The sequence below is a fragment of the Diorhabda sublineata genome, chromosome 5 (genome assembly GCF_026230105.1).
Source record: "Diorhabda sublineata isolate icDioSubl1.1 chromosome 5, icDioSubl1.1, whole genome shotgun sequence".
In the NCBI taxonomy this organism is placed as follows: domain Eukaryota; kingdom Metazoa; phylum Arthropoda; class Insecta; order Coleoptera; family Chrysomelidae; genus Diorhabda; species Diorhabda sublineata.
Genome location: NC_079478.1, coordinates 34,744,528 through 34,760,503, shown reverse-complemented (window position 1 = coordinate 34,760,503; position 15,976 = coordinate 34,744,528). Strand labels below are relative to the sequence as shown.

Genomic DNA, 15,976 nt, shown 5'->3' with positions numbered 1-15,976 from the left:
TTTGCTATGTAATAATATATTAACAATTAACTATGAGAGAAATTAAAAATGTAATGTAATGCAATGCAAAATTATATAAGATGCGCCGCCATGCCATGTTTATACTGAAAGGGAGCCATGGGTTAAGAAAGTTTGGTTAGGTTAGGTTAGGTTCTAATATATAAAATCCCGGTGTTTGTAATTGAACTCCTCCGAAACGGCTTGACCGATTCTCATGAAATTTTGTGTGCATATCGGGTAGGTCAGAGAATCGAACAACATTTATTTTTCATCCCCCTAAATGTTAAGGGTAGTCCACCCCTAATTTTTTTATTTTTTTATAGTACAGCATTTAAAAATACATACAACTCTAAATTTTCAACCCTCTACGATCAACTCTATTTTTTATTTGTTTATTATAAACTTTTTTGACAAGATTTTTATTTCTTTGTCATAACTTAGAATGAAAAATATTATATTACTCTGAGATTTCCACCCTTATACGATCAACCCCTATTTTTCCATTGCGATGTTTTTATTTTTTAATTTTAAGCACAGATCCGCAATAAAATTGCAAGATGACAATGGAATATAATAGTTACGATAAATTCTTATTTATAATTTCAATTCCTTTTTGTATCGATCGTAGCAGTGACTATTATACGTATCATTTAGATTTTTCTGAGCAATTCTCATCGTAAATTTATCATTAAGTTCAACTGAAATAATTATTTATTAATAACTGAAATGGCAGTTTTAAGCTCCCACTAAAAACGGTCATTATCGTACCTGTACATATTGTACTTAACATTTTTTGCAAATAGTTTTAAATCAAAACAGAAACGTGTACGTGTTTAATAAATATACGTGTTCTATTATTGTGAAAGGTAAGTCAAATAATAAGCAATATTGAGTGAATGTTTCACACAAATAAGTATTTTAATTTGATTTATTAACAGGTACAAAAGGCGCGAGATGAACGAAATCAACAGAGACAATTAGAACAAAGAGAAACGCGTAGATTCATAGTAAAAAGACGAAGAGGAACTGATCAACAAGTCCTTCGAGGACAACTATGCGTGGTATATTCTCGCCCAATTTGATAGTAAAAATGTGAATAATTATTTTTGATGTCTAGACAGCTATCAAAAATTTTGATTTGAATATTTTCCATATTGAAAAATATTTCGTAGTTATAATTTATATGGCAGAACAACGTTTGCTGGATCAGCTAGTATATAAATACGTTTTGAATGATATGAACTCGACTATTAAAAAAAATAAATTACAGTATTTACATAATTATCGAAGAATGTATAAATTTTCATTAATTTCTACTTATAAATTAGTTAAATTCACCCTATTAACCTGTCCATAAATTTATCTCGAAATGACACAAGAAATCATGCGACTGCCGAAGGCCGAATCGTCAGTGAAAACGTCAAGACCTCCAACAGTCATAGGCGTTACGTTGCGTCCATGGTCTGCTTTCTCTAAAAAAACACACACCTGAACAACATACGGCGTTTATTAACCGCATATAATTTTACAATTAATCATTTCCGATTAACAGTAAATACCTAAAAGCTCTCACCAAAACTTTTACGACACCATCAAATTTTTTTATTAGAAATTAAAAACAAATTTGACCAAAATTTTATTTAATTTAAGTATTGATTTTAGAGTTAAATCAGTTTTAAGTTAACTACATAATATTTTCAAAAATATGATTAGTGGGGCTCCTGCTGTAATCGAGCCGAAATTTTTTTTATGAATTCCCATGGAAAGAAAACATCATAGCTTGTGTTATTATAGTGGCGCATGACCAAAAAATAAAATTAAATCGATAAAAAAAAACAAAAATTTTCAGTATATTCGAAAACTTATTTATTATTATCGTGGAATAATTTGATCGCATTGAAAAGTGCATGGGTACGATCGCTATGTGAAGGATACCTTCGACGAAAAAGAAAATCAACGATGTATCCAGCCATGTGATAATCACTTCGTCCCTATTTTGGAATACCACCACGTGCAGCACGCCATATTCTTTCAATATTTTGCGTGTATTCTCCTGAATCCGAATCAACGAAATTTGTTAGGTTAGGTTAGGTTAGGATGTTGTTTAATCATAAAACACCTAAAAAAATTGTGTGTGTCAGCTCCGACGCACGACTGGAGTTTACTCCTTAAGTTCGATAGTCTAACCAGACGCAAAAAGAGTTTATTTAACTTAAAAAAGATTGATACTGTATAAAAGGGTAAATTTGTCAATTAATGAAAATAATATACATATATAAATACATATTTATTCATTTCATATACATTTATTATAACTAATCGATGAAATATTTACATTAAACTTTTTACAATAGTCGATTTCAGATGTGCAACCACGTGTTTGTTAGATGTTCCGGCAATATCAACTACACCTCTTTCTGCCATAGTTATTTGAAAATACTTTCAGTTCACTTTAGCGGAACACAATGATAAAAATTAAAACTTCACAATGACAATATTAATTATTGATATTTATAATAAAAACAGCAATATAAGTATGTCGATACTGACAAATTAGAAAGTTGCGCGTACCAAAAACGTAACGAGGTCATTCATCGATAGATTTTACTCCTCACATTTTTCTCATACCGGGCCCCTTATATATGCAAATCGATTCTTAAGGAGTAACCTCCAAAAAAATTTGTTTGTCCCCTTTTCAGCAGGAGCTCCACTTCCGATTAATCACCAATTATTCATTGAGTTCTAGAAAACTTAACGCTCTTCTCTGATGTGTATACTTAGGAAAATGGTATATGAACGACGAAAAATCATCATATTCGTATTTTAAGACGATCTTCTGACGCGCAAGCTCTGCTGTATAAGCTCTTTGCTCATATTTCCTAAATTTTTCTAAAACCTATCCAGGTGACTATGAAAGAAGTGAAGTTTTACGCTCTACAAGTTCAGATTTTTTATTCTACACCACAGTGTAACATGCCATTCGGCTTTTCACGTTTATTTTTTTGAATAGTCCTTTGTTCACAATATTCACTTCCGATTTATTCATTTTAACATTCAAGTTTTTGAAGAAAACCGAGAAAACCTCGGAGTGTATTCGAATTCTTCATCTACCTATCAACACTACACTAAACTTGTAGTAATTTCATTCTTTATATTGGCTGGTAAGTTTTTTGTTGCTTTTTTATCGTGCTCACAAAAATTTCAGTTACATTTATGTTAGAGAATAAGCTCCTTTCAATCAAATATGTTCTTTCTACTAGTATCTTCTTTAATAACTTCCATCTATGTTCGCGTTTCCTTCCTTATTTCATTTTTTCCCGCATTTCTACAGCTGCCAGGTGCCAAAAGACTCAGCTTGTACACCACAAGAAATGGATTCAATTCAACTCCAATAACTGGGAATCCAGTTGAGGGCTGCAACCATCCCGGATTTCCATTTATTTCTAACTGAAACTTTTTTTATTGTTTTTACCAATAAATATTAATTTGAATAATCCGGGGATAATATTCACCTCATCTAAGTATCAGTTATTTATATAATTTAACTCAGGCCGACTACAGCTTCCTGACGAAGAGTCTCCTGCCGAGGAATTTAAGGTTATAACAGAGACTTTAGCTATATGAGGTTTTGGTCCTAACTCAGTTATAGATTTGAATATCGTTAGTAAGATGTCTAATTTGGAGGCCACCAAAAATACTGCTGTAATCTTTAGCTCAGTGAGCTGAACTCTTGTCTGTACCTAGTGATCTATTTCACTATCCCCAGTGTTATATACGAGGATGTATTAATATCTAGTTAGCCTAGGCCAGTTCCAAGTATAAACAAAATATTCCGTTACCGTAGCAACGAACAATAACTTATTAGAAGTGTCAGTGTAAAGTTTGACGTCAAAAAAGTAAACCAGAGCTACACCCCCCGATATTGTAAGCAGATTTACGAAGATATGCTTAATATTCTTGGTAATCAATATCCTTCGTATGCGACCGGGAAAAATTGGGCAGCAAGCTTTAAAAGAGGTGAATTTTCCATTGAAAATGATGACCGACCGGAAAGGCCAGTTTCTGTGTCAGTCCCCGATGCAGTTCAAGACATGATTTTATCAGACCGTCGAATTGGGCTAAAACGGATCTGATCTGAAGCACTGAATATTTCATACGAACTCGTTCATCATATAGTTGGACATGGGAAAAATTGCTGCAAAATGGATCCCCAAATGTTTGAATGTTGACCAAAAGCATGCAAGGTAGAATTATCGCGTTTGAAAACGACTAGACTTAAACCGAATTGTTACTATGGATGAGACTTGGATATATTTCTACGATCCAGAAACAAAGCAACAATCGGCTGGAATGGCGATACTCTGGTTCTCCAAGACCTTAGAAGTTTCGTGTCCAAAAATCTACTGGAAAAGAAGTTCTAGCTCCAGTTTGTTGGGATTGCCATGGAGTAATCATGATCGATTTTCGGATACGGGTAGAATAATAACTGGAGATTACTATTCGACATTACTGACCACTCTACGGGAAAAATTAAAGAGAAAAGACGCGGAACGCTACCCAAAGGTGTTTTGTTTTTGCAAGACAACGCCCCTGCACATAAATCTCATGTTGCCATGCAAAAAATTTAGGGTTTGAATTGCTAGAACACCCCCCTTAATCACCAGATTTGGCTCCGTCCGACTATCATCTCTTTCCTCAACTGAAAGAAATTGTAAAAAGGTCGTAAATTTTCTTCCAACGAGGAGGTAATAAAAGTTGTGGAGGTCTGGTTTGCAGAGCAAAAAGAAAGGTCTAGAGACGTTGCAGGTTCGCTGTAATAAATGTATCCAATTAAGAGGAGAATATGTCGAGTGGTGGGTTGAGGTTGACTGTGACGAATTCTTCCAAATACTCTTTGCTTTGTTTCGAGGAATGCTTGGTGTCGTTGTTATACTGAAAGGCGAATTTTTTGCCGATTAGGCGCTGGACAAAACGTTCTACATTCCCCTTTAACGTTTTTTATAGTCTGTTTTCAAAATTAATCTGATTTTTACCAGTTCTCCAGTCGCCCTTCCTCCAAAACTTTCCCAATCCCTCCCTTTTTTTCTTGAAAAATATAAGATGAATAATAAGATGTAAAAATTTCAATATAAATTGATATCAGAAGATATTTTCTGTTTATTTTTGTTATAATGTTTCTTTATCACGAATTTTTTTGGATATTTTTTGTTATTTCGTACACGTTTTATCATTTTTTTTGTTTATATCATTTCTATAAATTTATTTTTGTCTTCTGTTAGTATATTTGAGTTTTTGGTAGTTAATTAGCTTACAACTTATCAAATAAAAACTAGAAAACTATAATAAATGATAGAAGAGGCAGCTTGCACTTCTATACACTTCCAGAGTCTACGTAGGATATTTCTTTGAACTTGGAAGATCATTCCAAGATTCTGCTTTATAGCGTCACAATGAAAGTTTATTCTATCGATCATTTAGTTCCTTATGTTCATCGGTGTTGCTTTTCAGATATCCCCAAAAAAATGAATCCATTTTATTTAAATTAGGGGAACGTGGTGGCCATGCGAATGAACCTCCCCGAAGATGTTATTTCTTATATTTTAATTATTAATGTTTTTCAAATTTTTGTGATCAGATACCTCTTGTAAGTATTTTCAATAAATAATTACGATTTATGATAATTTTCTTGAGAATGTCTCTTTATGGCGAACGATTTTCTTGGCATATACAACGAACTGAGAATGTAGATAACTCCTAAACCATAAATTTTATCCAGTTAAACAAGGAGTAATCCATTGAGAAATTAAGTTTTGGTATCTTGTATAGGTTGTCTAGATCGTACAAGTTGTCCTTGTTAAAATTATGGATTGTTAACCATTGGGCATGAGCCGCCCCTGGCCTTCAGATAGTAGTTTAGAATCATTTATTCCGTCACAACATGATCATACGTAAACAAAATTGAAATTTCATAATGTTCGAACTTTAAAGGCCTATAACTCAGAAATAAGAAGTCGTATGAGAATTTTTTTATGTCACAGCATCTACTCACTCTCTGTACTTGAAGTATAGTTAATGAAATAGTAAAAAAATCGTTTTTTCTTCCACTTTCCAAAACTTTGTTTTTTTGTGAACTTATTCGCAGATTATTCGGTTCAATTTATGAACTACTTTTTATTATACTTCGTATTATTTATAATACAATTTTTATTTAATTATAAATAATAACAAAATTATCGTTCGAATCATGTTTTTGACATTAGGTTGTTTAAAAAGATTTACACTTCTCACTGAACGAGAATTCTACTAAACCTCCCCTTATAAACATCCCGTTCCAGTTACAAAAGACTTTCTACTATTTTGCATACATAACAAGCCCGACTTGATTCGAAATCAAACAGAATTCATTAACATAGAAAATATAACCGAAAGAGATAGAAAAAAAAACTTCCTACATCCTACCTTTACATTCGTTGGCGTCCCTTGTAGTAGCTCTGCCCCAGGGGCGATCAAAATGAAACGGCTTACATCGTTCGCAGTCTCTCCCGGCCGTATTATGTTTACATTCGCAAGATAATTGTCCATCACGACCGGCAATGCATCTACTAGCATGCCCATTGCACTTACATCTACCACCAACAGCAAAATCAGACACCGCGTATTGATGAGTCACTTGATGGTAACCACCGACTATAACATTGTTTACAACTTCTGGAACCGCTGCTGGTTTCGTATTGGTCGCTTCTTCGTTATCGACAGCTTGCATTTCGTTTACTAATTGGACAGAAGGTTCTTTATTGTCTTCATGTTCATCTAAATGCTTGTTTAACATACGTTCGTCAACTAGAATATCTAAATTATCGGAAGAATCTTCGACGGGCATATGAAGACGATTGAAAACGACTTTGATGTCAGTAGCTGTTACCCAATCTTGAAGAACCGGACTGTTATCGAAATCAGAAGCACTAGGTCTTCCTTCTAAAGTACTGAAAGCTATTCTTGAAGTTTGTCCGAAATTATGCATATCACCACCGGTGTATCTATGAGCGTCAGTACATCTGGCTTCTTGTTCGTTGGTTTTCGTTATAGTAGCTCTATTAGGTCTTCCATACACTCTTCTACATTGCGAGGAATAAAACTGAAACGGTTGCCAGGTTTTACCATAATCCATGCTTTTATAAATAGCTATAGAATCCGGTTTAGGCGTATTAGGGCAAAATTGAAGACTAACGTAAGTAAGTTCGTATTTTTTGCCCAGGCTCAAAGTTAGGGTAACATTATCGGGAGGTGCGTTAATCGAAGTAACCGGAGGTACCGGTTCGGATCTCCAACAAGTAACATTCTGGGGATTATTAAGATCGGTAAGATACGAAGCTGGAAATCTAGTTTTAGGTTGCCGATCATCGCACAAATGGCATTGAGGATTGGCTCCTGGTTCGGGTGCTTCGCAATAATGTACCGGAGTAAGCAATCCGCAAGTGGATGAAGCTTTTACTGGAATACCGAAAGCGGCGTTCACGAAATCTGGAATGCAACGACGAGGCCGGTCATCGTCGTAACACGGATCAGCGGGAGTCTGACCTTCGAACATCTTTAAGAAATTCTCGTTCACTGACAATACCGAAGAAGCGTGCAAAAACATCATGGAGAGTATCATAACTCTTAATGTTAATCCCATGTTTCGTTTCAATCGAATATCATCATCCGACACACAATAAAATATGACACGAAAATAAAATACGTAATTCGGCGCGAGGTGAATCGAGAGCGAGAGAAGCTGCACAGTCGCTCACGACGGTCGCAATGTAACTGGCAATCCTGTCTGTTAAAAGTCTGTAGCACCTTCCCTCGGAATGATGGGGCGCATACCGAACTCCTAAGTGCCAGAAGAGCCTGCTGGTAATTGATGATAAAGTTGATTACGGCGAATTAATACGTCGTCGAGAATTATCATCGTAAAAAGAAATCGATCAGGAGAAATGTCCGCGATTAGGATCGATACGTCTTATAAATATATATGAATTTTTTGCGCTTTATTCCAATTCGTTTTATCAAATATTCATTTATAGAATCTGCTGTTAACCTATCTTTCGACTATTTCAATTAAATGGATATTCGTAAAAATTGTGTTGTTACGAAAATTACAGGGTTTGTTCAGAATTTCAAGCTCTTTCAGAGAATCACAAAGTTTTATAAATCGAACTACAGAGAGAAAGAGAAACCCACACCGGCAATTCGATCCCAAAGAGATGTCGAAGCTTACAAATACGTTTTAAAATAGTCAGTCATCTCCATCATCTCAAACAACCTCTTCGACAATACGATCCTACAGAGTAGACTGAAACCTTTTGACTTAGTGAAGTGATTAGTGTAAAAGCAAAGCCAAATTTTACATTTTAGTATAGACAATAATAATTGTAGGTAAGACCCTTAGTTTACAGACACTTATAGTAATTTAGGATACAAAAAAATTGTTCATTGATCGTGATAACAATCATATTACAATGATAGTGAGATCTTCCGGGTTTTCTTTAAAAGAAACCCGTTACCACGTGTATGCTTCTTTGATATCCATCGTGTCACATGCGCTGTATCTTCACCGAGGTCAATGCACCATCCCGTTGTTGTGTCTACCGCGAGGAGAGGGGAGACTCCGCGGACAAGTGGCTGCATGTCTATCATGTTTAAGGATAGTTGCATTTTGTATTCTCCTCCTCCTTATTTAAAAAAAGTTGCACTGTGTTACAAGTGGGTTAGACTTCTTGCTGAAAGTCTTCTGAAGAAGGCCGGGCTCTCGAATCCTTTGTAGGAATGTGAGGAATCGGTGCGACTTCATGATTACCGCCGGAGGAACAGACAATATTTTGACTTGTAATATCACATTCTCCACTTCCGTTTCATCAAATGGATTTTTGGTTTATGGTGGTATGACTGAATATCTTCATCAACGGATTCTATCTGCGACAAGTTCGAAAAATGTGAAAATTCACGCCGTCCAATATTTCTTCCTTTAAAAATTTCAATTCATCAAGAAAAGTTGAAATTACACTCTTTGTTTTTATTAAATTGCAGCACCTTCGTAATTGTAAGTTGGGGTCATTGATTTTTTCCAAAAAATCTGTCTGCTTCAAAACTTACAAGTAACATTCATTGAGCTTCCTAAAATATTATCTACCATTATTGATTTAGAAGATAACCCATCGTTTTAGTTCCTCAGGATCAAAACCAAATAAATTTTCATGGACCCCCGTCGAATCTACCGTAGAACCCTAGAGGTCCACCTGGACCATTTTGGAAATCACGGCTCTAGAACATCCAAGAGAGTTTGGTTTCCTGTTTTTCAATAATTACCATCGTCCCATGAGTTTTTTATGCACGGGTCAGTGACAAGTCTCAACAACTTAACTTACTAAGACAGTAGCGTTAAAAAATTATCAAAAAATGGCGCGGAAAAATCAAATGAGGCGTACACGTGTTTCATGGCAATGCTACAGTCCACACTGCTCCGATTTCCAAGGTTACTGTACACGAATGTGACTTCACTGAGATTGAACACCCACCATATAGCCCTGGTCCGGCTCCGTCCGACTATTTTTGTTCGCAAAGTAAAACAGCGACGTTGAAATTAAATATTCTTATTCTTAATCTAGTAGTTGTATGTAGTAGCATATAAATCAAACGTTCTGAGAAAAAATAAAGAAAGAATATTAAATTTTTTATATTTAAACTCTTTCTTTCTTTGTTAGGCTTAGAGCTCATGGACAGCACCACGTATATGTCCATCCTCAAATTATGTATGATATAATTTCTGTTTGGATGTTTATAAATAAATATTTACATAACACAACATTTTAAATATCAATTTTTGGGATTGAAATATTATCTGTCCGTACCTAAACTACTTCCTCTAAAAACCAGATAGTAGTTAAGAGAGATTGATGTCTTCCCCAATTTCGAATGAAAACATAATAAAATGAAGTACAACAAAAATAAACCAAAAGAAGTGATAGCTGGAGGCATACAATTCGGATTCTTATTAAGTTACGTGGGTCGAAACAAAAATTATAGAATAATAAAATTCTCGGCCGGGTCACTTCCAATTTTCTCAAGTCAGATCTAACTCGACACTTCTAGAAGGCTGTAGCATCAGTGTCGTATTAATCAGAGCGGCTTTTGGTGTATTCTTGTTGGATTTTCATAACAGTGGGCTGTTGGTTCTAATCTTAAGTTGTCGGTTTCGGTCAGTTATGATGGGGAATTTTTTCTCTATACCGACCCGCCTTTTCGCGTTTCTTTTCGCATGATTTTTCGAACATCGGCAATCAGAATGAGCAGCTAAATGGTCATGCAATGTTGCCAAATGTTCATGCTATTTTAGACGACTGAATTCGGATACATGCAGAGGAGTTTCGCTAAACATTTTTTGGGCAACTACTTCTCGTTGTGGTGAAGACGTGTAGCTTCTTCGAGACATTATCCAGTAATATTTAGTTATTTGTAGATTATAGCATTGATATTTTGGTTAATGAAGTAGTTACCATCTTTAAATGGTTATTTGAAGAAATGGAGATATGAAACATTCGAAAGCACGTCAATATTAGTTATAATTTTCATAATTTTTCAATTTACTTCGCTTCAAACTTGTATAAAAATATGAAAAAACTCTTAATAACCATAAAAAAATCTGTTTTTTTACTTGAATATAATTTTAAGACACCACAACACGACACATAAAACTGAAAAACTGGAAAAAAATGTAGAAATTCAATTAATTTTCTGTATCCTGTACAAAATATGTATATTTAGCAAGCGAATAATCATTTGCAAATATGAAAGCAGTTTTGTCAAAAATTTAAAATAGAATTAAGGCTACCTGACAATGTAATAAGCCAGATGTTTGCTTTGGTTATTCCTCAAACTGTGTAAAGATTATTATGCTCAGAGAACCAGGACCGGACCGTAATATACAAACTTTACGTACTTTTTAGCTTTCTGGGCAAATAATTTTTATTATCCTTCTCTCGGATTTAATCTTATATATTAAAAAAATTGATGATTTCCATTCCGAGTCCGTTCAGGCGTTCTACCCAACCGATTTGCTTCATTTTTTTTTTCAATGAAAGGTATTGATGCACAGATCAGCCATCAACCATCGGATTTCATCAAATTTTCACCATTCTCAAGTTATACTCAAATGCGATTTTCCCCTGTACATTACTTATGGGAGTTTTTCACATACACACGTTCTATCCTCAATATCTCAGGTTCTATTCAAGATATAGACTTCGTTTTGGCTTAAGAACACTCGCTGAAACACCTTCTTTCTTTTGAGTTTTTGAACACTTAAATCGGTTGAGTTGGAGAGGAACTAGGCGCGGACATTCAATGAGGAGTTGTGGATTTTTGAGGTTTTTGGCAATTTTTCTACATTCAAAGATCTATATCTCAGGTTCTGATATAGCTACAGAGTTCGTTTTGGCTTAAGAACACTCGCTGAAACACCTTCTTTCTTTTGAGTTTTTGAACACTTAAATCGGTTGAGTTGGAGAGGAACTAGGCGCAGACATTCAATGAGGAGTTGTGGATTTTTGAGGTTTTTGGCAATTTTTCTACATTCAAAGATCTATATCTCAGGTTCTGATAAAGCTACAGAGTTCGTTTTGGTTTAAGAAGACTCGCTGAAACACCTTCTTTCTTTTGAGTTTTTGAACACTTAAATCGGTTGAGTTGGAGAGGAGCTAGGCGCGGACATTCAATGTGGAGTTATGAATTTTTGCAAATTTTTTGACAATTTTTCTACATTCAAAGATCTATATCTCAGGTTCTAATATAGCTACAGAGTTCTTTTTGGTTTAAGAACACTCGCTGAAATACCTTCTTTCTTTTGAGTTTTTGAACACTTAAATCGGTTGAGTTGGAGAGGAACTAGGCGCGGACATTCAATGAGGAGTTGTGGATTTTTGCAAATTTTTTGACAATTTTTCTACATTCAAAGATCTATATCTCAGGTTCTAATATAGCTACAGAGTTCTTTTTGGTTTAAGAACACTCGCTGAAATACCTTCTTTCTTTTGAGTTTTTGAACACTTAAATCGGTTGAGTTGGAGAGGAACTAGGCGCGGACATTCAATGAGGAGTTGTGGATTTTTGAGGTTTTTGGCAATTTTTCTACATTCAAAGATCTATATCTCAGGTTCTGATATAGCTACAGAGTTCGTTTTGGCTTAAGAACACTCGCTGAAACACCTTCTTTCTTTTGAGTTTTTGAACACTTAAATCGGTTGAGTTGGAGAGGAACTAGGCGCAGACATTCAATGAGGAGTTGTGGATTTTTGAGGTTTTTGGCAATTTTTCTACATTCAAAGATCTATATCTCAGGTTCTGATATAGCTACAGAGTTCGTTTTGGTTTAAGAAGACTCGCTGAAACACCTTCTTTCTTTTGAGTTTTTGAACACTTAAATCGGTTGAGTTGGAGAGGAGCTAGGCGCGGACATTCAATGTGGAGTTATGAATTTTTGCAAATTTTTTGACAATTTTTCTACATTCAAAGATCTATATCTCAGGTTCTAATATAGCTACAGAGTTCTTTTTGGTTTAAGAACACTCGCTGAAATACCTTCTTTCTTTTGAGTTTTTGAACACTTAAATCGGTTAAATTTGAGAGGAACTAGGCGCGGACATTCAATGTGGAGTTATGGATTTTTGTAGGTTTTTGGTAATTTTTCTACATTCAAATATATCTCAGGTTCTGATATAGCTACACAGTTCGTTTTGGTTTAAGAACACTCGCTGAAACACCTTCTTTCTTTTGAGTTTTTGAACACTTAATTCGATTGAGTTGGTGAGGAGCTAGGCGCGGACATTCAATGTGGAGTTATGAATTTTTGTAAATTTTTGACAATTTTTCTACATTCAAAGATCTATATCTCAGGTTCTAATATAGCTACAGAGTTCTTTTTGGTTTATGAACACTCGCTGAAACACCTTCTTTCTTTTGAGTTTTTGAACACTTAAATCGATTGAGTTGGTGAGGAGCTAGGCGCGGACATTCAATGTGGAGTTATGAATTTTTGTAAATTTTTGACAATTTTTCTACATTCAAAGATCTATATCTCAGGTTCTAATATAGCTACAGAGTTCTTTTTGGTTTATGAACACTCGCTGAAACACCTTCTTTCTTTTGAGTTTTTGAACACTTAAATCGGTTGAGTTGGAGAGGAACTAGGCGCGGACATTCAATGTGGAGTTATGGATTTTTGTAGGTTTTTGGCAATTTTTCTACATTCAAAAATCTACATCTCAGGTTCTAATATAGCTACAGAGTTCGTTCTTTTCTATTATAATGATTTCTGATACTTATTTAATGGATTCGATGCGAGCGAAGCCGCGGGTAAAAGCTAGTTATTTATATTTCAATCAAAATGATATATAATATCCAATATGTCAGTTGATTGATATATTCCACCAGGAAAATGATCTTTGAATAAAGTTGTTTTATCAACTACATCTTTCTCCTACATCTATAACTTAATATCTAGGTTCATGTATACTTCGGGATCAAATTGCACTTTCATAAGTCCACCACCACCACCACCACCAATTCAGAATCTTCTCCATGCGTTTGAACCAATTGTCCATTCATTCATTCCACTTCATCAGATGTAGAAAACGTTGACCACGGTGATCTTCGGGAATAAGAAGAAATCATTGAGTACCAAACAATGATTTTTCGGAGGATGACTCATCAATTCGTTGTTTTAACTGTTCAAAAACGTTTTCGTTTGAACTGATGGTTGAGAGCTCGCATTGTCATGGTGAGGAATGATTCGTCTTCTGCGATTGGTATGCGAGTGGATCTAATCCCGAAATATGCCTTAATCTTAATGTCACATGACTGTCTTGAGATATCAGTAGATTTTAGACTACCTCCGCGAAATTCATATTGTAGACGTCCAGTTCAAATCGACCTCTCTTTGCGAAGGGTTCTGTTAATTGTTCTTTGTGGAACTACTGATTTTGACTTAACCTAACCTATCCACTCATTTTCCATTTGTTTTTTCACATTTACTCGACGTTTCGTTCAAATTTCAGTTAATTTTAAAGGCACAATTCGACAACTTTTTTATAGGAAATTTTGTTATGCACCTACTAAGATATTATAAAGCAAAATTTTGTTTAGTTGACAGCTTTAATTTCAAAAACTACTAATTATAGACAAGAAAATGGAAAAAAAGGGCAAAAAATATATTATACATATGAATCCTGGTTAAAGGAAGGACATAAGTTAGCAAAAACCTCTTCTTCGAAGGAAAACCATCACATAAACTGGAGATTCTTTAGGTTGTCCTCGCATTGCTTTTTTGTTTGGGAATCCTCTAACGATCGGTAAAACTTTTTTTTATATCTTCGTCACCAATGCTTCTGATTTTTTGTACTTAATTGTCATTAATTATATGCTGTAATATGTCAAAAGCTTTCTCGAAATATACAAACCACAAGAAGATCCTTTGACCACATCATCTATATACTTAGCCGAATATTTCTGCGTTTTTAAAGCCAAACTGGGTCTCATCAAAATCTCCTTCGGCATTTTATCCTCAGAAAAATTTTTAGAGTGTCATAAGACACATTATTTCATCCAGTACTGACTCCAGTACGTTGTATCATGCCATTGGGATTGTTACGTTTTTCTTCAAACATTTTGAATATTCCTTTCTTCACGTATTATGGCACTGTAATCACTTCTTATTTATTCATTGTACCATTCGGAGTTTTTGAAGAAATTAATTTGTTATCGACCTCCCACTTCAATTGGAAAATTCATTAAAACCTCGAAATGCATTCAAAATCGTCCTCTACCTACCTACACTTCAAATTAAAATAAATATTATTGAATTTGTGGTGATAATAAAAATAACTTTTTGACTTTGCTTTTGAATTATAGTGCTCACAAGAACTCCAGTTATCTTTCTTTTGCTTAAGCAAAATAGAATAGAACTTTTTTTCTAAAGCATATGCTCCTTTTTATTCAAATCTGTTCTTTCTACTCGTTCCTTCTTCAGTAATTTCCATCTATGTTCCAACTTTATATAATATTTCCAAAATGTCACTCCGAACTAATTTCAGGATCCAGTCCTGATATACACGTACAAAGCTCGTGATTTTCAATAAGGTTGAAAGAGGAAGTATCTTTTAGCTTCAGTAATATCGTAATCGTAGAGAAAGAAGAAGGAAATTGTACTGAATACATTATTGTCACCTATTTATAACGAGATTATCATTTTTAAACGTCACCGTTTGTAAAAAGGTCTAATTTCTTAAGATAACTAATCTAATTTATCTTTTTTTCTTTTCTATTGCGACCTATTGAATCTTAGACCAATTATGATCATCACCGTATCCAATATAAATGGAAAATAAAGATTAAAGTGATAATAGTCTATTCATTTGGCTTGTGAAGCGATTTAACCTAAATGAAAGCATGAAAAATAAGGTTAATGTCTATATTTCTGAAACCTATACGAATCCAAGTATGCAGATCGTCGAATGGGCATCCAGATGATTGCCGAGGCTGTAAACGCCGATAAAGAAACTGTTAGAAAAATTTTAGACAAGGAATTAGATATGACAAAAGTCTGCCGAGGCTGGTGCCAAAAAATCTGACTCCTGACCAAAAGCTCGTGCGTCAAAGGGTCCGCTCAGATTTCCTTGAAAGGTTAGGAAGGTTAGAAAAAGGTGTGTGGGGGTGAGGAGGGGAAGTATATTGAAGGGAAGCATTCGAATGTAGAATAATTTTCATAATAAAACCCTTTCTCGTAACCAGTCTCGTTATTTAATAGCCAGACCTCGTATTTTGGGTGGGAAGGTTGCTTTGGTGTTTGCCCTGATATAGGAGTTGCTCCTCTGCAATGGTTACGGTGATAGATTTGTATTTGCGCTTCTACAAACGAGGTTTAAAGAAGAAAAAATAAAGCTCC

The 15,976-nt window shown here is 34.7% G+C and overlaps 1 protein-coding gene across 1 annotated transcript in view; it reads right to left on the bottom strand.

Moving 5' to 3' along the window:
* The window catches only part of LOC130444462 (netrin-1-like), a 228,205-nt gene extending 220,397 nt beyond the window's left edge, over positions 1–7,808 (bottom strand). The window contains exon 1 of the mRNA XM_056779586.1: positions 6,460–7,808. Coding sequence (XP_056635564.1) covers positions 6,460–7,675 — 1,216 coding nt within the window. The 5' untranslated portion in view covers positions 7,676–7,808. The remainder of the gene's footprint in view (positions 1–6,459) is intronic.
* Between the last annotated feature and the right edge of the window lie 8,168 nt (positions 7,809–15,976).